General features: G+C 33.9%; 1 protein-coding gene across 1 annotated transcript in view; it reads left to right on the top strand.

The window, feature by feature from the left end:
• ROBO1 (roundabout guidance receptor 1) overlaps positions 1-26,185 on the top strand; it is a 412,086-nt gene that overhangs the window by 298,752 nt on the left and 87,149 nt on the right. Inside the window, exons 7-9 of the mRNA XM_060098621.1 lie at positions 15,747-15,755; positions 20,242-20,366; positions 23,527-23,698. Coding sequence (XP_059954604.1) covers positions 15,747-15,755; positions 20,242-20,366; positions 23,527-23,698 — 306 coding nt within the window. The remainder of the gene's footprint in view (positions 1-15,746; positions 15,756-20,241; positions 20,367-23,526; positions 23,699-26,185) is intronic.

Genomic DNA, 26,185 nt, shown 5'->3' with positions numbered 1-26,185 from the left:
TGCTGAAATATCTTGGGCACTATAGTTTATAATTGACCCCTAGTTAATATCCCAATGAACTAGGAATTGATCAATAGTTATGATTTCCAGTAAAACAAGAAGCAACAGTCAGAGGTTTGGCTAAGCTTTTAAGATTCTCCTAACCCAGTGTGTGAGTATTAATTCACAGGAAATAGTAGTGATGCAGTGAAAACAGGAGCAGACGAGGCATAAGAAGCTGAATTCTTCCATATTCTTCATTTCAGTTGATGGCAATGCAACCTGCAAATACACACTAGTAGGCAGCTTGGGTGCTGGTGGGGTCATGCTTTACTCTTCCATTTCTCGAATGTTAATCACCTTAAAATCTTATTTATTTTGCCTTTTAAATATTTCTCAACTCTCAACACCTCTCTTATCTTCTTATCACTGCTTTATTATCTCTTGTGCAGTGAAACTTAACATCTAACCAGTTTCCTTGCCTCCATCTTGTCCCATGGAATCCATCCTCCATACAACAGGTACATTGACCTAAAACACAAATCGAATTGTATTAGTTCCATTCATGAAACATTGTCATGCTTCCTATCTCTCCAGATAAGGTTCAAAGTACTTAAATACTGCTCTGCCTGGCTACTTAGTCCCTTCTTGCTACTCCCTTCAGGGTAGTAACATTATATTGTTTACATATTTTTTCATGTAAATACCACCATGGAGCTTATGTCTGGGCTTTTCTTTATGTTAGTCCTTTGGTCGAAAATACGCTGCCCCCACTGACCCATCTTCTACTTGCTAATTAATCCTATCCTTGGATCCAGCTTAGGCAGGTATCTTGCAGGAAGCTTTGCAGGCAGTCCTCACCCCAGTGTCAGGTTAGGTATGAACATTCATGGACCTGTCGCATGCTGTTACCACCCTTATTGCATTTCAATATCTGCCCCATTTGACTGTGAGTTCCTTACAGGCACACTTTATTTACTTCACCTTCTTAGTCTCATTGCTTATTGCAGTCTTAGGAGCATACCTGGTGCTCATGTAACATTTTCTGTCTGAGTGAATCAAGGGCTTCCCTGATATATACCAGCTGTGGGATCGTGGGCAAGTCACTTAACTTCTCTGAGTTTTAGTATACTCATATGTTGAAAGAAATGAATGTACATGGACTATAAACATCAAAGATGATAGAAAAGTTTTAAAAAGATAATTAACAAAGTACTTATACTCTCATAAAAGGGGTTTGTGGATTATGAAGTGCTTATGCAAAATGATGGTTGTTATGATTATTTTTCTCATCTCTTCTTCCAAAACAACTAAAAACCCATTAGAGTCTCAGTAATATTTACTTTGACCATAAAGATTTGAAATTTTGGGTTGCTGATTAATGTAGAGTTTGGTAATTGTTTTGCTTTTCTGTAATTATAATTTTCTGTGATTCCTTGATATTGAGGTCTGTCAAAATCAGTCCTCAGGGGCTTGCCTGGTGGTGCAGTGGTTGAGAGTCCGCCTGCCATTCAGGAGACACGGGTTCATGCCCCGGTCTGGGAAGATCCCACATGCCGCAGAGTGGCTGGGCCCGTGAGCCATGGCCGCTGAGCCTGCGCATCCGGAGCCTGTGCTCCGCAACGGGAGAGGCCACAGCAGTGAGAGGCCCGCATACCACAAAAAAAAAAAAAAAAAAAAAATCAGTCCTCAATATATATATATATATATATTTTTTTTTTTGCTGCTGCTTTAGGAAATGCTCTGTAGGGTAGAACAAACAGTCTTTTCTGATAGACACACATGGATTCAAAAACTGAATGTACAAGATGTTAAATCTCTGATTCTCAGTTTTCTCCTCCGTAAAGGGGAGTAAAAATGTCTCCCTCATGGGATTTTGTGGCGATTAAATGAGCTAATAAATATGAAATGCTTAGCACATTGTGTGAAGTATTTAAATGCTCAGTAAAAGGAGAAGCAATAAAGGTGATATGAAGAAGGCAGAAGAAGAGAAGGAGTCATTTCAGTCATCTGTCTTTATATGTGTATATATCAGGACTTTATGTAGCTTTAGTGCTCTTAGCTGCTTATCACTGGCTGTATAAAAAGATTAAAGTTGGGGCTTCCCTGGTTGCGCAGTGATGGAGAGTCCGCCTGCCGATGCGGGGGACACGGGTTCGTGCCCCGGTCTGGGAAGGTCCCACATGCCGCGGAGCAGCTGGGCCCGTGAGCCATGGCCGCTGAGCCTGTGCATCCGGAGCCTCTGCTCCACAACGGGAGAGGCCACAACAGTGAGAGGCCCGTGTACCGCAAAAAAAAAAAAAAAAGATTAAAGTCTGAGTCATGTGTGCATCTCCCATTATACTTTATATAGACACACAATAAATGCTTTTCAATAAACAATGACTATCAAGGTTTCTGTAATTGTGGTTCAAATAAATGTCAATTTTTATTCTAGTTGCTTCAAGAAACAGAAAAAAAAGTTAGGTATAACAAAAAATCTACATTGGGTAAATATACTTTTTTGTTTTTATTAATTGTGTGTATTTGATATGCATTTGAGAACAAAATAGTTTTTTTATTAAACAAATCCATAATTAACATGATTCCCTTTGATCTTTAAACATAATTATTATCCCCCCTTATATGTTCAATGCTGCTAAATTTCCTGATAAAATGAATAATATTGAATCCCTTCACTGCACGCACTTCCATAAATATAATCCATATATTGGACCAGTTCAAACTAGAGATAAAAGTAATGTGGATAGATAGTCCCCAGTAATAACTTCCATATAATTTAAAACTTTAATAGTCTTGAAAATGAATCAGAAGGCATATTCCATTAAAAGAAATGTGCATTTGTGCATTGAACATTTTCTAAGATGCGAAATAGCAACTTTGAAGTTTACCAAACCACATGTTAATCTCACACAATGCAACATGTCATGTTCATGGCTTTTTTTTTTATAGACCACTATATAATTATTTCAGAATGTAAAATTAAAATTTAAGTGAAAATTAAACAATGTAGCTTACTGTGGATTTTATTGCCAGTAGTGAGGGATAAACTTTAATAAACTTGCATTCAAAAACAAACTCTGGGGGAAAGAAAGCCTGTTTTGTAAATCTGTAGTTCCCATAAACAGCCTTCACCAGGCTAAAGCTTTCTATCAGCATATGAGATCTGATAAAGGGTAAGAGTCATCTGACTTTTTAGAGCTGGTATAATATCTAGACAGAAAAGAAGTAATGAGAGAAAAAACTGGACCTTTCAGTTCTGAATTTCCTTTCTTTGATGTAGACTTCATTTAAATCATTTGTTGGAACAGTTTGCTTAAATTGCTGATTTCAGAAAAGCTGGCAGTATAATAGTACATTGTTTCTGACCAATAACATGGTTATTTGAGTCAAAGCCAAAACTAATAGTGTCAGATGGCCCTTTTGCAGGTTCAAGTCAGGTTTACTATGATCCAAGATTTTAGTTAAGAACTGTGAATTCACTATTATGAAATGGTAAATAAAATGTTTCAGATTAAAAAAAAAAAAAGGACTGTGAGTTCAACGTTTTGATGAAACACATATTCTAAGGTCCCCAAAGCTTTACTGGATGACTTTAAGAACCTTGATATGTGTGTGACATGTCTGCAACACTCTGACAAGATATGGCAGATTGGTTCTTTGGGGAATGATTCTTCATCACATATGGCAGCAATCCACAAAGGCCCAGTAAAGTCAGTGGTACTAGAGTAAACAGTGCTTCAGGGATTGGGATACACACACACACACAGTGTCATATATAAATTTACCACCTCCTATATGTATGTATTGCTACACTCAATGTTGAACTCAAGAGTCTTATTCAGGATGCCTCCCTTATAGGATTTGTTGCGGATTTTGTGGTTTTGTTGTTGTTGTTGCTTGTTTTGTAGTTAAAATAATGATTTAAAAAATTTAACTGAAGATTTGAGGAGCTAATGAGAATTTTTAAAAAAGATTAGTTATTATAGAAAGAAAACCCAAAAGACAATGTGTGATTGAAGACTTTTAAAGAGTCAGCATTGCCAGCTGAGCTCTTTGTGAACAGGCTGAAAGTCAAGTGCTATCAGCCAAGAGGTTTAATGAAGCCCCACTACAGAATTTAACAAGAGAATGATTTGTGAGAATGGCTTCCTCTCCTAACTGTTCTGATCCAGTGGCATAAATAGGATGCCGAGCTCCACTCCTGCTGGGTTTTTTTTATGCTATTTGATTTGATTGAGACCCAGCAGCATTATTATGGCCTATGATTCTTTTCCTTTTTTTTCTTTCTTTTTTTTTTTTTTTTGTAGAAAGGATATAAAGTAAAGAACTTGTGCTCTTATAGCTTTTCAGAAATAGCCATTTTAACCCTAATGACTGTTGAAGATGTGACATTCTCTTAGATTTCTTTCATTTACTCATGAAGGTTTTGGGTTGCTTTTAGTTATTTCAAACAAACTGATAAAATCTTAAAAATTAATCAAAAGAAAAAGCAATTCTCCACATGGCCTTCCTACAGAGAACTTGAAACAATCTCTTAATGTTTTTTGCCAAGCAAGTATTTGAGGAAATAATAGAGCAGTCAGGTACAAGAAATAATTGATACATAAGATGATTCTGTGACAAATAATGACACAATACCACACTAGTAAATAGCACATCATGGGTCTTCCATTATGTTCTGAGCTTTACTGTGATTTATTCATCTACATAACAGTGGATAAGGTTCTCTCGTTGCTCAGTTACATAGATGTATAACTTAGCAACTGTCTTTAGCAACCTACATTCTGAACTAATGACATCAACCTGGAGATATGTAACTGAGTTGTGTGAATCTACACAATCTGCATTACTCAGCCTGAGAATGAAATTTGAATGAAATAAATTAGATTTTTGCTCTAGTCATTAATGGGTAGTTCATTTTAAAACATTAGGTTCATTACCAACAATCTCACATAACTTTAAGAATTGGAATTATTTTGTGACATTGTGTATAATTTAATGTAAAAGAATTAATTATCAGTTAATTTACACTGATGTATCCTATTTTGTCCAGAATTATTAGGATATAAAGTGATTGAGGTAAGTCATTGTTTAAGAGAGAATAATCATAAAGAGAATAATTTTAGACTAATTGATATCAAGGACACCCTTTTCTTATGATGAACCCTGGGTGAATTAAATATGCAAGATAATTGAAAAATGGTCTTTTTATGCATCCATATGTAACAAATTTTATTATTTGCTTGCTATCATTTTAAATATTTTATAGGTATACACAGAATTGAAAATTTCACTGAACAGTATTCATCCTTATAGATTCACAAATCATTTCAGTATATTCCAAACATTAGGGTCATCATTAGAATAGTTACACCAGCAGCAGCTGGTGTCCTTTGAGCCTTATTTCAATAATTTCAAAATATAATATGCTTTTTATTTCATTTTTTAAATGATTCTGTATAAATTGGAAGTTACTACCTTTTAATGTCATACCTAAAGTTTGTAAAATTGATTAAAATACCACGAGCACTTTAATTTGCTTTTAAACTGTTATTCTCAGGACTTGATAAATAATGTGCCAGTATAAATACACCTGTAGAAAATACTAAAATAAGTATAAGACAAAATGTAGTTGAGTAATTGCTTTATAACAGAATTATGAGAGTAGGAAAATCCATAAATGGTTGTTAAGGTTAGCTTTAGCTGTAGGACATTTATTTTGTGTGGTCAGTGTTATTAGGAGAAAATTTAGAGCATTGCACAGCTAAAACTGATAGAAATGACCATTTTACAAAGGTGCTTTTAAAAAGTTAACATGGTGAATGGTAGAATAGTCATTTCAAACAGTGTTCTTTTTAGGTCATTAGTAAAGAGATGAGGTGTGCTTTTGTGTTTTTCCTTAGGTTTTTTATTCCCCCCAAGTGTACTAAATGACTAAATATAATTGCTGATCAGTAATTTTGGCCTGATTTAGGCTTCTTGGAAATAATGGTAAATTATATAATTCCTGTGCTGGATTGTTGAGATTATGAATGTTAGACATGGATGGGGACTCTGTTTTACTGATGAAAAAACTGAGGTCAGAGATGTCTTTGTAATGTATGGCAAACTGTGAACATATACATTTGATACTTGACTGCATGCATTTGACATTTACGGTAGTTGTCCTAAAAGGTTGCATCATATCATCTTTCAGAGATGGAATTGGCTGTTTGGACATTGGTCTTTTTTGTTTGTTTTTTTGCGGTGTGTGGGCCTCTCACTGTTGTGGCCTCTCCAGTTGCGGAGCACAGGCTCTGGACGCGCAGGCTCAGTGGCCATGGCTCACGGGCCCAGCCGCTCCATGGCATGTGGGATCTTCCTGGACTGGGGCACGAACCCGTGTCCCCTGCATCGGCAGGCAGACTCTCAACCACTGCGCTACCAGGGAAGCCCGGTTTTTTTCTTTTTAATGAGAAAATAAAATATAGCATGAGGGCCTCCCTGGTGGCGCAAGTGGTTGAGAGTCCGCCTGCCGATGCAGGGGATACGGGTTCGTGCCCCGGTCTGGGAGGATCCCATATGCCGCGGAGCGGCTGGGCCCGTGAGCCATGGCTGCTGAGCCTGCGCGTCCGGAGCCTGCGCGTCCGGAGCCTGTGCTCCGCAACGGGGGAGGCCACAACAGTGAGAGGCCCGCATACTGCAAAAAAAAAAAAAAAAAAAAAAAAATATATATATATATATATATATAGCATGAGTCATTTCCTCCCCTAAAACCTTTTTATATGTTTGAAACATGGCCATATGTGAAGCAGATTATGTACCCATGTTAATTTAATATATTAATACATACTGTGCGTTTAAACAATATCTTTTTTGTTAAGGTATAATTGACATATAACATTATATTAGTTTCAGGTGTACAGTATAATGATCCTATATTTATATATACTACAAAGTGACCAGTGCAGTAAGTCAAGTTAATATCCATCACCATATACATAGTTAGAAAATCTTTTCTTGTGATGAGAACTTCTAAGATTTACTCTCTTAGCAACTTTCAAGAATGCAGTAGAGTATTACTAACTATATTCCCTATGTTGTACATTAGATCCTCATGACTTAGTTATTTTATAAATTGAAATATGTAATTTTGACCCCCTTCATCCATTCCACCTACCCATCACCCTCACCTTAGGCAATCACCAATCTGTTCTCTGTATCTATGGACTTGTTTTTTTATTTTTTGTTTTAAATTCCACATGTAAGTGAGATCATTTGGTATTTTTCTTTCTCTGTCTGACTTACTTCACTTAGCATAATACCCTCCATGTTGTCTCAAATGACAGGATTTCCTTCTTTTTATGGCTGAATAATATTCCATTGTGTGTGTGTGTGTGTGTGTGTGTGTGTTCATTTAGTTAGTTAGTTTACATTTCTTTATCCATTCATCCAGTGATGGGCATTTAGATTTTTTCTATATCTTGGCTATTGTAAATAATGCTGCAGTGAACATGGGGTATGTATATATTTTTGAATTAGTGTTTTTGCTTTCTTTGGATGCATACCCTAGAGTGGAGTTGCTAGATCATATGGTAGTTCTGTTTTTAATTTTTTGAGGCACCTCCATATTGTTTTCCACAGTGGCTGCACTCATTTACATTCTCACCAACAGTGCACAAGGGTTCGCTTTTCTCAACATCCTTGCCAACATTCTTATTTCTTGTCTTTTTAATAATCATCCATTCTAAGAGGTGTGAGGTGATATTGTGGTTTTGATTTGCATTTCCCTCATGGTTAGTGATGTTGAGCATCTTTTCATGTGCCTATTGGCCATCTATATATCTTCTTTGGGAAAATGTCTATTCAGATTCTCTACCCATTTTTCTGATCAGATTATTTGGTATTTTGCTATTGAGTTATATGAGTTTTTAATATATTTTGGATATTAACCCCTTATCAGAAATATAATTTGCAATTATTTTCTCCCATTCAGTAGTTTGCCTTTTCATTTTGTTGATGATTTACTTTGTAAATAATTTCTTATTGAAAGTTATTTCGCTTAGGTCATGGAGCCAAGAGATTTCAGAACCAAATTTACATTAGAATAAGATTGAACACTTTTTAAAAATTTTCAAACAAACAAGTCATGCAAGGTAGTAAAAATAGCAAGGATTTAAAGAGCTGAACAGACCTGAGCTCCAATCTTCCATGTCTTACCTGATGTGTGACCTTAAGAAAATTACTTAATTTTCACATTTCTCCCTTTGCAAAATTGGCATATTGAACTCTTTTCTACAGAGTTGCTGAGAAGGTTTCTAGTGTATGATCTGACACAGTTAGCTAACATTGATGGCTCTTTACTAAACTGAGATGTAGAAAGGTTATGTGATTTATGCAGGACAGATCTGATTAATTTTGCAGAGAATCTTGATCCAAAGTTGTTTAATTTTATCATTATTGAATAATTTTATCATTATGCCATCATGTACCTTAACGCTGACTCTCCATGAGTTATGCCATTTGAAGGTAAGGGTTCCAGATTTTCAACTAAACAAATTCTTGAGCACCTTCTGTATATAAAACAATATGCTAAGCACTGTGAAGAATGCACAGATAATATGACATGGAGCCTGCCTTCATGGAGCTTATTACAGCCTATTGATAAAGAGAGATATACATAGATGTCTACAGCATCAGCAGTATATGAAAAGTGGATTTGTACAGATAGGCCAGGGAGGAAGAAAGTGCTTTCAACTGGGCAATGGGGACACTATTGTCATTTGTTCACTCTTTCAACAGATATTTACGATGTGAATAATGTCCTCAACTTGATAAGTTCTAGAGAAATGATGGCAAAAATAATGGTTAAATACTTGCCCACATGGAGCTTATAGGCTAGTTTAAGAGACAGACATTTATAGAATAATCACAAATGTATAAGTTAAAACTTCAGTAAGTGCTCAAGGAGAAAAGTTAAGGTTAAGGTTCCGATAAAATTTAGTATCAAATTTAGAGGAAGCTCCTTGAAGAAGTTTTTTTTTTTTTTGAGCTGAGGGATAGGGTGAGTAGGAATTAAAAGGGGAGGATCCCACGGCACAGCATAAACAGAACCAGAAGTAAGATGGAGCAACATATACTCGAGGACGAGAAGAAAATCTATGGGGCTAAGATAGGGCAGTGGAGGAGGGGAAGGGATATGAGAAGACACTGGAGAGTTACATAATGAGGCCATGTTCGAGATTTTGCTCTCTATTTTAAGAGCAATGGGACCATATTGAAGGGTTTTAAGCAAAAATGTACTATAATCAGATTAGGTTTTTTGTTTTTTTGTTTTCTTTTGTTTTTTTGCGGTATGCGGGTCTCTCATGGTTATGGCCTCTCCCGTTGCGGAGCACAGGCTCCAGACGCGCAGGCTCAGTGGCCATGGCTCACGGGCCCAGCCGCTCCGTGGCATGTGGGATCTTCCCGGACCGGGGCACGAACCCATGTCCCCTGCATCGGCAGGCAGACTCTCAACCACTGCGCCACCAGGGAAGCCCAGATTAGTTTATTTTTAATCACTGTGGCTGAATTGTGAGGTTGGAATGGAAAAAAGCAAGACATTAGTTCGGGTGAATGCTGGGGGATAACTTGTCCAGGGTGGTGGCAATAGAGATAGAAAGAGGTGGATGGAATGGAGAAATAGTTATGAAATGAAAGCTGTGGAATTTGGTAATGAATTGTGTCTCTCTCGGAAGAAGGAGAGGAAAGTTCTAGGTCTCTGGCTTTCTAAATTGACTTAGGGAGTATTACCACCAAAATTATGATCCTGAGATCCTATGTCTGGTGGCATACACATTATCAGAGATTGCTGGGTAGCTGCATTTCAATCTCAGACTCTTTAGCAGGCAAATAACTAAGTTGCACCATTTAATAACTGCTTTTGGGGCTTCCCTGGTGGCGCAGTGGTTGAGAGTACACCTGCCGATGCAGGGGACATGGGTTCATTCCCCGGTCCGGGAAGATCCCACATGCCACGGAGTGGCTGGGCCCGTGAGCCATGGCCGCTGAGCCTGCGTGTCCGGAGCCTGTGCTCCGCAACGGGAGAGGCCACAACAGTGAGAAGCCTGCATACCGCACACAAAAAACTGCTTTTGGGGGCAGTGGGGACATTTGTAGAAGCAGAAGGAAAGAAGAATGTTAACTTTTTCTGAGTACCTGTAATGTGTCAGGCATAGTGCAAGGTATTTTGTGCAGATAGCAAGGTTTCTCATTCCTGGCACTATTGACATTTTAGGTTGGATCATGCTTTGTTGTGGGAAGCTGTCTTGTGTGTTGTAGGATGTTTATCAGCATTCCTGACCTCTGCCTAGTAGATGCCGGAAACACCCCCCCTTCAGTTGTGACAATCAGAATTGTCTCCAGAACCACTGATATAAAGAATAAAGTGAGATATTTGAGTGGAGGGGAAAAGTTCATGGTATTTTATGTATCCATTAAATATATTCTAAAAATGTTCCTCTTAATCACTCTATTTTTATGTCTGAAAAGTTGAAAGATGTAATGACAGGCTTTTATGTTAAACTCAATCTTTTCTCTAAAAAGAAATCATACCTAGTTTTAAAATATCTTGAGAGTTTTTAATTGTTAGAGATATTATCATTCATGAGTATCTATGCGTATAATTTCTCTGGTGTAACAGTGACTGGGATTTGTCAGTTCAAATGTAGATACTTCACTACTTAAAAATTTGAGTGTTCCTCTGTTTTAATAAAAATGTGTTTCTTCTCAAAAAAATCTTGTAACTCATTACTTTACTCCATTCATATTCTTCTGGAATGTGGTATTTACAATTCTAGTCTGTCAGATTTGTTAATTGAGCCCTGCTGTTCAAAAAGCACTGTGTATGAGAATGAAAAAAATCACATCAATTTAGGGATTCACTACAATTTAGCTACTAATAATGAAAATGAATATCTATGAATTAGCAGAAGAATTCCATAGTCAGGGTGATTTCATTTGTAGCCCGTTTAAGAAAGCTGCTGTTCTCTGATATTTGCTAGTAGGATTGGTCCTACTGTTTGTAAATTTGTTTAACTATGAAATATTCTATAGGGCCATTCTAAGAGTTTAGAATACTTAAATTATTTTAGACCCAAATACTGTGAAATCTTCTGTCATCACAGTACAAATAATTGTATAGCCCATTGCTAATAGTGAAGAATCTCAGTACTTTAATTTGTAAGGATAAACTCAAATGTTTTTGCCACTATGCTTCAAAAATTGAGATTTCAATGTGGAAATAACAAAATTGTAATTTTAATGTTGTCTAATCATGCAAATATTTTACTTTCTTGGAATTTTCTGCTATCTCCTGGATTTATCATATGAGCTATGTGTATAAAGTACTTCATCAACTTTAGGTAATATTAACTGAAAATAATATTTTCCAGGACGTTTTCTACTAGAGTATACATTTGGGTATACATAATCTGAAGGAAAAATATTGGAAGCAGAGGGGTATATCTGTTGTCTTGCTTTACCTCTGAATTTCCATAGTCTTAAAATCATAGCATAGAAAGGACTTTAAGAGTCAGCTACTCTGTTTCTTTACCAGACAGCGTTATATAGCTAAACTGTTGTGGCCAAATGGAAATAAATCCCATTTTTAAAGACCTCTAGAGACATCACAGTTGGCAACCAATTCATGGTTCAGTGACCTTTACTGTTAACTGCTTCTTTTCTATACTTTTCCTAAGTCGTTCATGCTATTATTTAGGCCCATTATCTTCTCTTGTGGCCTAAGTAGTTATTAAGATTGGCTGGTCCCTGTATTTATTAGACATAATCTGAAGACTTCTTAAGTATCTGTCCAGCTAACTTATTTTTTCAGACCAAAAAAAAAAAAAAAGCCTTTTCCTCCAGCTTCTGTATAATTTTTTCAAACATTTATCATCTTTCTGACTCATGTCTCCTGAATATGACAAGCAGATAGAAAAAATGAGTTTTTCTTTCTCCCTTCCTCCCTCCCTCTCTTCTTTCCTTCTTTGCTTCCTTATTTTCATTTTTGTTTCTTTTCTCTCTTAGCTTCTTCTCATTTATACCTAGAAATTATTGTCTGAACAATGTACATTCTTAGAACACAAAAGATTTCAAACTAATTAGATAATCTGGAGCCCTTTGATGGCACATTCAAGTGAGGAAGGAAATCTCTTATTCTAAGTGCGTGTATGTGTGTGTGTGTTTGTGAGAGAGACAGAGAGAGAAAAAGAGGCTAAATTCTGCCAAACTTTTTGAACAGTTCTTTTTCTAAAAACTGTTAGTCAAGTGTATAATGTTTGTATATCTCCAAATATTTGGAAGAAAGCTATTCTTTTTCTTTTTTAGATTCAAAAGAGAACCAGGGTTTTATAAAATTATATAATTAATGTGTATTATATATATGTATTATATATATATATATATATATATATATATATATATATATATATATATTAGACTTTGATTAACTTCTCTTCCTCCCCCACCCAACCCCAAGAAAATAAAATCTAGGTGAAAACAGTATGCTTTGTATACAAACTCAACTTTGTGGCAAATTCTCTAATCCCTCATGCCTTTCCAAACTCCCTCCAACATAAGGAAATTTAAAGCTGTTCCTGGAGATGGATTGTAATCTGCACAATGTTGCAATGTTAAAAAAAAAGAAAGAAAAACTAGCAAGGTTTTCCTCTTTAAAATATATATTTATTTTTTAAGTTTTTTTTACCTTCCTATTTGACACATTTACCTTAAAAAGTATTTTTGTTAAGATATTATTCTCATGCTTCAAAAGAGTAGTATTTTATTCAATTTATACTGAGTTCAAGACAAGAAATGATTAAAATTGGTTCACCCTTAAGAAATGATTGCATTACATTTTTTCCCATAAAGGTGAATTTTGTAAGAGCCTTTAAGTCTGTTTTCTTCTCACCTGTTAGTTTCCCACGTCTTTTTAAAACTCTAGCTAAATTTTCTTTAAAGATTTTTAATGTTATGAGGAATTCTTTAAAACTATTTTTATGTGTAGGTAGTAATGATTTTAGACTAAACAGTTTATGATAGTTTAAATGTAAAATCAAATGGATTCTGTGTCCTATTGCATATAGTTCTCCCCAAACTGATTAACTAGTAGGGAAATTTGTACAGACATGGATTTAGTCGAGAGACCTGGAAGACAGCCTTTGGTTAGTCATCTGTGACCTTGAGAAAGTTATTTAACAATTTAGGTTCTCCATTTTCTCATGCAAAAAGATAGGGTTAGACTGATAAGTTCTAAGGTCACTTCCAGAGCTAACATTTTATTGTTTTATTGTTTTATTAGAGATAGAGACAGACAGGCTTTCTGTCTTTGTTAGGGAGAAAGGGGAGCTGGGGTAGAAGTGCTCCCAGCCTTTAAAGCAGAAAAAAAAGATGAGACGAGTTATGTGGAGGGTGGGAGTGAAGCAACCCATAAACCAGGAGCTTTAGAGGATAATGAATGAACAGGATCCAAATGACTCTTGTTTTTTCTAATTCTTTCTGGACTTTCCTAACCGGACAATAATAGGCACTGCCTGTTGTGTAGAAGATCTCTGCTTTTTGTATGGAAAAAAAAAAAAATCCTTTGACCTGACCCTGAGAGAAATACAGAGAAAGGGGAAATCTGAGAAAAACTTAAAGAAATTTCTATCATTTATTCTCCAGAAAAGAAATTTTGGGTTGATAATTTTCTTCAAATGAGAAAAAGGATTTTATTTGGAGGGTATAAATGGCATTTATTTGTTTATTGAAACTCGAACAAGTGAAATTGTGATGGACAGGTTTTCATTTAGATAAGAAGAATTACTTCCTGATAATCATGGTTGTTAAAAGCTTAAATGATCATTCAAGATAGGGTCCTCTCAAAAACCTCTGATGTTTTAGGAGCTTCTGTGTTAGATGTTGTTTTAGATAAGTTTTAGGGTCCTTAATAGACTATGAAAAACCTTACAGTTATCAATTGTCATTGATGTGATATGCAAATGCATTAGCCTAACATTCTTAAACACACTGGATTTTAATTAAAAGATTCAACTGCTATGGTTTAATTGCTGGTAAAACCTATAGGCAAGGGAAAAGTGCTTTTTAAAATTTTAAATGAGCTGCTTCCCAGTGATTTTTTTGGTTTCTAACATGTTAAATATTTTTGAAACTGTTTAAGAAATTTTACATTACTGAAAATACATGACTAGAAACTATTTAGGAATCATTCCTCTGATCTCCTGACTTCAAATAAGGCTTGATTTTAACTGCATCACTCTAATGGGATCAAATTTATTTTCAGATTACCCCAAAGATAATTTTATGACTTTTTGTTTTCTCAAAGCAAAGTTCTGTTGCTACAGTTGTCAGGTTCTCTCTCTTGTAGTTTCTGAACATTTCTTCCTGTCATTTAAAAGACATCATCTTTAAGGTTATGAGAAATGGAAGCAAGTCCCATCCTCTGTTTGTTTTCAAATCTGGATAGCATAGTTATGCTATGATAAACATTATGCCTGAGCAAATGAGAGTGTGCTTTTTTTTAACTTTTCTTGCCTGCGTGATTGAAAAATTATGCTTAGAGTTTTTACCTTAGAGTGAAAGTAGACAATTTATTTCACTCACATTAAAGGGAACGTGTGAGTTAAAATGTGCTTCTGAATTACCTTTAAATTTTGCATATGTGGTAACAATATGCAAGAGAACTCCTCTCTCTATTTTAAAACTACCATTTCACAGCAGCAGTCCTTGGCATAGTTCATTTATTTAAAGTACCGGAATGTATATCAAGTCTAATTAGTTGTGACTTGCTGAAAGACATGGACATTATTTATTTGAGTAGAATATATTGTGGATGTCTACTGGGCTATTACAAAAAAGCTCTGCATTTGACAGTAATTACCTTTGTTTCTAAAAGAGCAAAACAATTGCTTTCCAGTATTTTAAATATGTAATACTTGAGCTTTCTATGTTAAAATACCCAATGTTTCAGCATTGAAAACAGGTAATGTGATTATAACTTTATTAGATAGTGTTATAAAGTTTTCTCTGTTTCCATAATGTGTTTACATTTTTCCTGTGTGTTTTCTCAATTAAAAATATGCAAAAATTCAAATATAATACCTTTTTTTAACCGTGTTACTCAACCTATGGACCTGTACCAGCAGCACATGGGTTCTGCAAATTCCCTGGTCACACTTCTGACCTATACAATCATAACCTGTATTTTAACCAGATCTTAGGGTGATTCTTATGCTTATTCAAGTATGAGAAGCATGGGTTTAATAGAATATCATTGGCAGCATGAACCTTTTAAAATTAATCTGATGGTGGAGTTACAGGATTTAATACTTCTTTATCTTTGATTAAGATGCTTGATTTCTATTCTATGTAGCATTAGCAGTTAAGATTTATAGTGTGTTTTTTAAACCCACTACATATATACTTATCTAATCCTGGTAGCAAAATGTAAAGTCATTGAAAAGTGTTATATAATTTCATAGCTATCATTCATTGTAGCTCTGCCATTTAATCAAAGTAGAGGTTTTAAGATTCATTTCTATTTTTCTCAAATGATTTATGATGATGCTGGGAATACTAACAAATATTCATTCATGGACAGTATGAGCCATGTATCCAAATATTAATGTGTTCTTCATTTTATTTAAAAAGGACGATCATTGTTAAGTCAAATCTTATTACTTTTTCTGTTTCATTTTCTGTTTATTTTTATTTATTCCATGTTTTCTTTTTTTGTTTTGTTTTAGTTGGGTCTGGTAAGTTGACATTTTATTGGCCATCTTCTAATCATCGTGTCACTGTGACTGGAACTTCTCTTCCCCTTTCCATCCATACCCTTCCATGTCCTTCAACCAATCAGCCTCCATGTTTCACTTGTCATTGGCCACAAAGACAGACTGCACAGAATAAAGTCTGCAGGAAGTATGGGTAACTGTGACAAAGAGTAAAGGTAATGGGGTTGCTAACTTTATGTCTTATTAAATGATGTGTGATCTGCATCCTTTTATTTTTTCTCTTTTTAAATGAGTGATAAAATAAGTGATAGGTCTTTATCTTGATTAAGTACTATTTCAATTTATATCTCACAAGATAAACAAAAGAAGAAAAATAGGTGCCCAGAGGACAGTTTGGGTTTGGGGGATCCAAAATACTTTTATGAATCCATGTCTGTCTTTTTGTAACTGTTATTCAATAATAGTCATTAAAAGTCCTGCTGGTGAATAACCTTGCACTTAGGGCTGTTTGCACTCATTTTCATTTCTATGTGTCAGAATCATTTCATTTTATGTAAGAAACAACCACATGATGTGTCTAAAATTTATCAAAGTTTGCTTTGATGAACAATTTGTCCTCATATAAATAAAGGTTTCTAAGTACTTTCATAATCAGTACTTTGGAGAAGGTCCATTCACATACTTTAAGGACGTTGGAGCACCATTTTTGGAGAATTTTGTATGGTGTTCCAGGGAATAATTTTGACCCTAAAAGAATCTCTCTTATGTTTTAAGTTAAAAAGCTATACACATATTATAAACATGTCATTTCATACTAATACAGATAAGAGGATGGATTGTTCAATAATGGTGATGCAATAATGAGCTATTAGAAGAAAATAGCTTTCTGTATATGAAAAAATATAGATAGGTTAAAATTTAATAAAAGCAAAATACAGGATGAAAATAGAGTGAATATTTATATAATATAATTTCATATGATTATGTAATCTATATTATATAATTTCATTGATAGAACAACAAAAATGCCTAACTAGATTAGAAAGACTTTTAATAAATGGAAAAATATATCTACAACATTTTTGAGAAGTAGATAAAATTTTAGCTTATCCTTAGTTCTTAGAAATCAAAAAGTTAAGCACAATTTAAAAGGCAGTGTTTGGATTAGGCTGATGTTATCTGAACCACTACCTAAAGTAGAGGGACCCCCAGAAATGGCTTCAGAAGCCACTTCATGGAACCCCTTCTCCTGTCCCCAAGCTGTTATCTATTTAGGAATTAGATCTTTGAGGAAGAATTTGTTTGGAGGAGAAGTTTCATGGCTTAAGAAGACAAAAAAGTTTGTACACCATTGAGATAGAAGGTTTTTAATCTTTTCTAACATTCCAGCCCTTATGACCCATAACCCATACCCTGCCTTTTTATTTAGAAGGGGAATACTGTATAGCACAGGGAACTATATTCAATACCTGGGATAAACCATAATGGAAAATAATATGAAAAAGAATGTATATCTATGTATAACTGAACAACTTTACTGTATAGTAGAAATTAACACAAAATTGTAAATCAACCATACTTCAATAAAATAAATTTTTAAAAAAAGTTAAGCGCAAGAACACAATATCCACAACAAACAGGATATCAATGACAGGGTAATGTGAATATAAATGTTTAACCTCACTAATATAAAAGTGCCAATTAAGAGGAGATTCTATTCTAAGTTTGTCAAGGATGTTAATGTTCAGTGTTTGTGAGGTTTAGGAGGAAAGTGTCCTATCAGAGAGAGTTTCAGTTGAAATAAACTTGAATAAAATTGAGAGGGATGTAAATCTCACCATTGTGTTTAACGGGGGAATTAGCAACAATCTAAATTTAAAGACAATAGATTAGTTAAATAATTAAGGTAATTTGTATTTAGACCATTTAAACAGTCATTCAAGTGATACTGTAGGAGAATATTTTAAAACAATATGGTACAATTTGCATGGCTGAATTATAGGTAGCTTTTCTTTGCTTATCTAATTTTCTATATTTTCAACACTTGAACATCATATTAGTAACATGATTATGTGTTTTTAATTATGGCAAGTTTAAATATTGTAGCCCTTGAAAAATAGTCCAACATTTTATCATGAACATCAGATGCATATGGTGATTGGCCTTCTCAATCTAAATAGATAAGTAATGGTGATAGAAGATTGAAAAAGGCATATTTAATCCATTTAAATTTTTTCTTAGAGATATGTCTATATCTAATATTTAACATACATGTAGGAAAGGATTTTTTCTAAGACATGCCTCATGGCTGATGTCATTGTTGCTGTTGGCTGGAGGATATGCCTATAAGATATAGTAAATTCATTTCCAGGCAAATATCCTGTGTGGAAGGATTGCTGCAGGATAAATGTAGTTTGCATAAGGGTTTGTATCCCTTGTTCCCACATACGTCTTTGAGGTTTGAGGAGAGCTGGTGTTTTATAAAAGAAACATGGATTCTGGCACATGTTATTAGACATGGTTCTGAGATTTAGAAAAGAGACCACCCGAAGTTTTTCTTGTCTAAGTGATTTGAACATTTAGATTTTCCTACTCAAATTCCCTGCATATATTGGAAAGTCATATTTTCCCATTCACTTAATTAATCATTTGGTTTTCTTTCATTGAAACAAACCAAACTCTCTTCTGGATTTGGTTTATTATCCAGTCAGTCCTTTCAATTTCTTGGTCTGATTTCTATGTCAGTTATTCCAACCCTTAACTAAGGAATCAAACGCTCCTGTATGGATGTGTGTGGAGGAAAATCCTCAGGCAATGATGAACATGCCTGTTATTATACCTGGATAATGATAGTGCTTGCCAAAGTCATGAGTAAACCAGTCAATTACAATCAGAGTTTAAAAAAATTATAAGCTAGAGCGTCAGCATTACCAAATTGAACCTAAACTTATTCTCCTAACTTTGTATTTTCTTCCCTAGAAGTTACAGGACATTTGAAGGTATTTGACCTGATTTTTCAGGTCTCCTATAATTTTCTAGTCAAATGGTATAATTTCTACTAAACCTCAATTAAAAATAAAAAGGGAGTATAGAAGAAAGCACATTAATCTAGAAGTTAGGAGATCTAATTGCTTTCTTCAGTTTTGTGACCATGCAAGTTGTTTTACATATCTCCTTTTTTAAAGGGGTTTTATATTCCATTTTACACACATGTATATATGTGTATACATACAAATGTGTAAAGTTACTAAACTTATATATTATATATCATAAATATTTGTATATATGTCTCAGATACAATTGACCAGAAAATATTTAGCAAGAGAAAAATGTACCCTTTCAAATACTCATCTTCATTGACAAAGAAGTCATATTCTCATGAGCAGAGAAGTAGCACTTGTGGACATAATCTGAACATACTTTTTGATTCATATTCACTTTAAGCAGTTATCCTAAGTGACTGACATAAGTAACTAAAAGTACTTTTAAGGAAAAGGTTAGAAATAATGGAACAGTCTTAAAAAGTGGATTATCCTGTATAAACTGTTAAATGTCTGGCTTGAAACGTTCACTTCAATTTGATCTGAGACAAGAAAGGAGAATAATTAGGCGTTTCAGACAGCTGATAACAAATGAATTTGAAAAGTGTAAACAGTAGGTAGAAAGACTTACGTTCAGTGCACATTTTTTCCAATCATAAAGCACAGCCCCAAAACAAGCTCTTTAAATTTTTTTTTTCAGCGAGTGACCCCATCAGCACACCTCATGTTTTCAGCTGCCATTGTTTTCAATGTAACTGACACAATTTTCTGACACTCTATTCACTGCTGGATGAAGTGGCCATTTAAGCCTGTATAAATCAAACAGTTTGGGCAAAGCTGGCAGTATTTATAATGTCAGGATGAGCAGATGTTTCAAATTTGCCCTCATTTCCATATATATTCTGTTTGAACATGCCCTTGCCTATGTAAATGAAAGAGGCATTCGACTCCACTATTGCTTTAAATTCATTTCTATTCAAGTAATTGGACTGAAGATTTTAAATGGTTATAATTTTCATGGTAGCATTTCGGGAGCTTTTGAGTTAAATTAATTTTAGGGCCTACCTACATCAGGAGGTCCTTGTGTCTGTGATTAATATCCATGCACCTTTAAGCAGCTCTAAATAAGAAAATATATTTATTCATACGAATTTCAGGCATACGTTGAATGTAAAGGGTCAAATTGTAGTTCAAGAATTCTTTTTAATAAGGTAGTTAATCTTAGAAGGTCAAGTAATTAAAAAGAAAAAAACCTCTTTACAGAACTACACGATTCCACTCTATGAATGTGCACTTAATTTAGCTTCATTTAGGTTAAGGATGATAATTTATACATTATGTATATCTATAGAGTACATAACAACTGGTATAAAATAACAGCAGCACTTGGGATATCAGCAAATTTTCTCAAATAGGACAATGACTCCATGCTTTTGATTCAGGGTAATTTGTTTCATCTCCTTCAGAACCTCCACATTTTGTTGTGAAACCACGTGACCAGGTTGTTGCCTTGGGACGAACTGTAACTTTCCAGTGTGAAGCAACTGGAAATCCTCAACCAGCTATCTTCTGGAGGAGAGAAGGGAGTCAGGTATGACCTTGTTCTAATATTTCAATCAGTAAAGATGAATGCCAGATATATAACAAAAAGCAACAAATTATTTAGTCACATAGCTGTCGCTTTAAGAGAACTGAGAAATCTCTGAGTAACCTAATCATTTCAGCAATAAAAGAAAACACAAAATTTCCTACCTTGTTTTAATTCTCAAACTTTCCCTGCCTAGTTTTGGTACACAGGGTGGTATGTAGAATAGTAATTGTTTTATCGTATAAAATTTACCTTTATTTCCAATTAAGCCACATTTTTTTAAAACTATTTTTTTCTCAACTTATTAGTTATAACTTTTATTATTCAGAGATTTGTAATTATATGTTAAAAGAGATTTACACACATTTAAAACAAAGATGATAATTAGTGCAATTTTTCTGAAAGCACCAGGAATCTGAAGTGTCTTCTTTGCTTCTTTATGTTTTATCTATCATATTTCTATCAATTAAAGATTCATCAAACTATATGAAAGTCTCTTTAACATAGATGTCTTATTGAATATAGTTCAGTATATTCTAACTCTTTGAAAACTCTATATAATATATATAGAAAATTCTGGTTTATAAAAATGTATAGAGAGTAGGACTTGATAGCAAATGGTGACCATTTCTATATATATTGAAGCTAGAATATAGAGATCTGTGGTCTTAAAAATTAAGTTCACTATTAGGCCTCAGCTTATTAAAGAGGGAATTTTGAAACACTTTCACTTTAAAAATAATAGGAAAGTTTAAAATAGTTTTTTTTTTTAGATTTTTTTAACAACTTTATTGGAGTATAATTGCTTTACAATGGTATGTTAGTTTCTACTGTATGACAAAGTGAATCAGCTATATGTATACATATATCCCCATATCCCCTCCCTCTTGCATCTCCCTCCCATCCTCCCTATCCCACCCCTCTAGGTGGACACAAAGCACCGAGCTGATCTCCCTGTGCTATGCAGCTGCTTCCCGCTAGCTATCTATTTTGCATTTGGTAGTGTATATATGTCCATGCCACTCTCTCACTTCGTCCCAGCTTACTCTTCCCCCTCCCTGTGTCCTCAAGTCCATTCTCCACGTCTGCATCTTTATTCCTGTCCTGCCCCTAGGTTCTTCAGAACCATTTTTTTTCTTTTTTAGATTCCATATATATGTGTTAGCATTCGGTATCTATTTTTCTCTTTTTAACTTACTTCACTCTGTATGACAGTCTCTAGGTCCATCCACCTCACTACAAATAACTCAATTTCTTTTCTTTTTATGGCTGAGTAATATTCCATTGCATATACGTGCCACATCTTCTTTATCCATTCATCTGCCGATGGACACTTAGGTTGCGTCCATATCCTGGCTATTGTAAAAAGTGCTGCAATGACCATTGTGGTACATGACTCTTTTAGAATTATGGTTTTCTCAGGGTATATGCCCAGTAGTGGGATTGCTGGGTCATATGGTAGTTCTATTTTTAGTTTCTTAAGGAACCTCCATACTGTTCTCCATAGTGGCTGTATCAATTTACATTCCCACCAGCAGTGCAAGAGGGTTCCCTTTTCTCCACACCCTCTCCAGCATTTATTGTTTGTAGATTTTTTGATGATGGCCAAAACACAAATTTTTTCTCATCTCTTAGTGACTTCAGTTCTTCAGTAAATGTACACATTTCCCTTTACTTGTTTCTGATACTTGTAAAAAAGTATTCTCATTCATTTTTGATACAGTTATTCCTAACCTCTTTTATTTTTTGCTTAAATCAACCTTGGGTGTGTTGCTTTATGATCTTGCTTCTACTGTGTTCATACAAATAGCACACAGGTAGTTTACTGACTGCACTGACTAATCATTTGTATGCAATGCCATCAAGTTCACTATAATTTTCACTTTGGTAGGCAAATATCAACTTGACTATGGTACAGAGGCTGTCATTTAAGTTCTAATACCTCAGTTGGTTCTAATACCTTTCATTTGGCCTCGAAGGACTAAATTTGCTGACAGCAAATTAAAGACAAGAAAAAACCAAAATATTTTAGTAGAACAGGAAGAATTGAAAGTGTATTATATAAGAATACCTGTGTAGCGATAATAGTAAATCCACGAGCAGTTCTTCTTAGTAGAGTAATATTTAAATGATTCATTTAGTTATTTAAATAAATTATTCATTGTCATCTAATCAAACTTTGAAATAATTTTGATTTGGTTTGGTTTGATTTAATGATATAACTCACTGTTACCTAAAATTTTGTCATTGGACACATTTCCAAGCAATAGTAGTTAAGCCTTTGTAAATGACAGATGTTAAAAGGCACCTAAACTTTTAAAAAGTATCAAATTTATTTGATTAGAAGAAATGTTGATATTCTTTATTTCATGAAAAACAATGACATGATGTGTTTTTTACATGAAATATGCACTCTCTCCAATGAGCATGATATTTTGATTCATAGAGAGAAACTTGTACCACAGAATAACATCACATTTTGTCTTGAGTTTGTTTTTAAGATAACTTTCTGCAAAAATAAAACTCCATTATGAATTCTTAAATTCAGTATTTGATTAAAAATTTGTAATAGATGTGCTCACCATTTAACCAGAAAAACTAGAAACTGTTAACAATTTGATAGATCAGTGAACTTTTATAATGGACAGGTAACAAACATAGTTATAATGGTGCCTAAATGATATTCTTAAACTTAATTTGTCAGAATGTGTTTAAATTTTAATGTTGTTTTTATACATTAAAAGGCCTAGGGTTTAGAATCCTAATAGGCACATCTATGTGAAACAAAGCTTTTGACTTTGTTTTGGTTAAATATGTAAAACTTTTAATTCTAATGGTATCTAACATCCTTTTATATCTAGTATTGTTTGAAATTGAAATTATAAAGGCATATATCCATATTTAGAATTCATTTAAATTTTCAAATAACCCTATTTAAGGCTAGATCATTAAACCTTGTGCATTTATATGTTTATGTGTGTGCACATCTATATCTGGGTATGTGTTAGAGGATATTTAGCTTATTTGCATACACAAGTATGTGTGTTTGTGTGTGTGTAAAAGTTTATACATCTATTTGTAAATATATGTATATATATGCCAACATGTTGGAAACTAGCAACTAACCTATTGTTATTCTTTCCTCCCAAATTCTGGGTTCTAGAATCTGCTTTTCTCATATCAGCCACCACAATCATCCAGCCGTTTTTCAGTCTCCCAGACTGGTGACCTCACTATTACTAATGTCCAGCGATCTGATGTTGGTTATTATATCTGCCAGACTTTAAATGTTGCCGGAAGTATCATCACAAAAGCATATTTGGAAGTTACCGATGGTAAAGTAGAACATTTTATTTCAAAATATCCAAGTTTGGCTTAGGATCTAAAGAGAGTGCCAGTAAATGCATTTATTTTCAACTTTGTATCCTTTCTTACAGCAATTTTGGTGTAATATGAAAAGGATGAAGGTACAATGATTAAATGTAAAACCATTCTTATTTTAACTTGGCTATACTATAAACTTCTAGCATCAAATTACGTTCATAAAAGCCTAGCAATTATACAAGGAAAGTTTACACTGAGTAGTTTTACTGTGTGGACTGTGTCCATGTTTTGGAACATGTGAAGTTATTTTAAAATCTCTTAGTGTAAAATATCGTCCTTTTTCTTTCCTCCGTATTAAGGAGATAAGATGAATTGTTGACAAATCCAACTCACAATTCATGATGAGTAAGTTTTTCTTAGTAATGTGGTTTTGTTCTATTTATCAACTCTTCTAAGCATGATTAATTAATGCCAAATATATTATAAAAATGCAGTAATGGAGAAAATCTCCAAACCATAAGATGGAGAGTAACAAGAAGAAAATAAACTATAAGTAAGCATGTAAATATATAAAAAATATATACATATGTGTATATAACAGGTTTCCCTGCTCTCTGAAAGTACAGCATTCCTATGAAACATTTTGTAAGCCAAAGAAATGGCATCAAGTGAAGAAGCAATTTCCTCTTTTCATAAAAATGAAAATCCACTTCAGATTTATTTTGATTAGTGGGCACACGTACTAATGTAGGTCTTTCATAAAAGCAAAGTGGCTTAAAATGAACTTTCAAAAGATGCACAGTACCTGTATACACATATGTATATATACATATATACATAAAATAAACATATATACATTCTTTTTTGTTGGTGTATAGTAGTCCATTGTATAAATAGCTCACAATTTATTTATGGACCCTTTATTGATGGGTTGTTTTCAGTTTAGGGCTTTTATTAATAAAGCTAAATATTTCTGTATAAGTCTATGGGTGGGCATGTGCACTCAATTATCTTGTTTGCCTTTTGGTGGATGCATATACTCATTTCTCTCTCTCTCTCCCTTTTTTTTCATTTTCTCATGTATTCCAGATACAAGTCTTTGTCCAATATATGTGTTATAAATATTTCTTCCCAGTCATTCTCTTAATGATGATTTTAAGGCTTAAGTAACTAATTTTAATGAGGACCAATGTATTATTTTTTCTTTTATATGTGGTGCTTTTAGTTCCCTAATCTACCTTGAGACTGTGAGGATATTCTCCTGTGTTTTTTCTGGAATCTTTATTGTCTGTACTTGTGAGATTTAAGTTTTTAATCTATCTTGAATTAATTTTTGTGTATAGTGTAAAATAAGGGTCAAAATTCCTTTTATTCCCTTATATGGATACTAATTGTTTCAGCATCACTTATTGAAAAGACAGTACTTTCCCCACTGAATTGCAGTGGCATCTTAATCATAATTCAAATGAGCATACATGTAGTGGCCTACTTCTATTCTCTCTATTATATTCCATTAATTTCTTTATGCAAGTATGTATGGTCTTAATTATTATAGCTTTATAGTAAGTCTTACACACTTACTATAGTAGTGTAAGTCTCCAACTTTGTTTTTCTTGTTTTGGGTTGGCTATTAGAGGTCCTCTACATTTTAAAATAAATTTTAAAATCAACTTTTCAATTTCCATACACATAATACACACACACACACACATACACACACACATTTTAACATCCTAAACAAACAAAAAAAATCAGAATTTTAATTTTGATTCCACTTAAATTATTGAACAATTTAAGGAGAATTAACATCTTAACAATCTGAGTCTTCCAATTTAAGGAATTTATCTGTCCAATCAAGTTAAATATATACCCAGCATCCACCAAGGTCTGACACATGGTAGACTCTCAATGGATATTTTTTGAATAAGTGAATGAAACAAAGAAGGAAAGATTGAACAGCTAGCTGTTGGTTAAGTCAGAATTCAAAATTAAGATTGTCTCACTCAAAAGTCCACACTCTTAACACTGTCTATGATATATATTATATATCTACTGCCCCAATACGTTAGAATGACCTAAAATGTGTTTACAGTTTCTTACATACATTAGAGCTATTGAATGATGATTGTGAAGACCATGTAATGAATTTGATAATGATTAATATAATCAATATATAGAAAAAGTAGAACATAGATTTGTACATATGTTTATGATTGCAACTTTATAAAGCAACTTGTATGTAAGGATATACATTTAAAAAGGCCAAAGAAAACTATAATAAATTATTTTCAAATATCTCTTATTCTCATAATTGAAAGCAAAACTTTCTAAGTGCCTTTTGACATGGCCTTATCATGAATGGTTATATTTGTGAGCATAGATCAAGCATGTCAACTTTTGCTAAACTAAAATGAAAACAAAACTCCTAAATTTGTGGATTTGGGATTCATCCCTAGTAGCCAATTCACTTCTAAAAGTTTCATCTTACAGTCTCTGGG

This window comes from Mesoplodon densirostris, chromosome 5 (assembly GCF_025265405.1).
Source record: "Mesoplodon densirostris isolate mMesDen1 chromosome 5, mMesDen1 primary haplotype, whole genome shotgun sequence".
In the NCBI taxonomy this organism is placed as follows: domain Eukaryota; kingdom Metazoa; phylum Chordata; class Mammalia; order Artiodactyla; family Ziphiidae; genus Mesoplodon; species Mesoplodon densirostris.
Note: the sequence above shows the minus strand (reverse complement) of the source record. Positions and strands in the feature narration are given on the sequence as shown.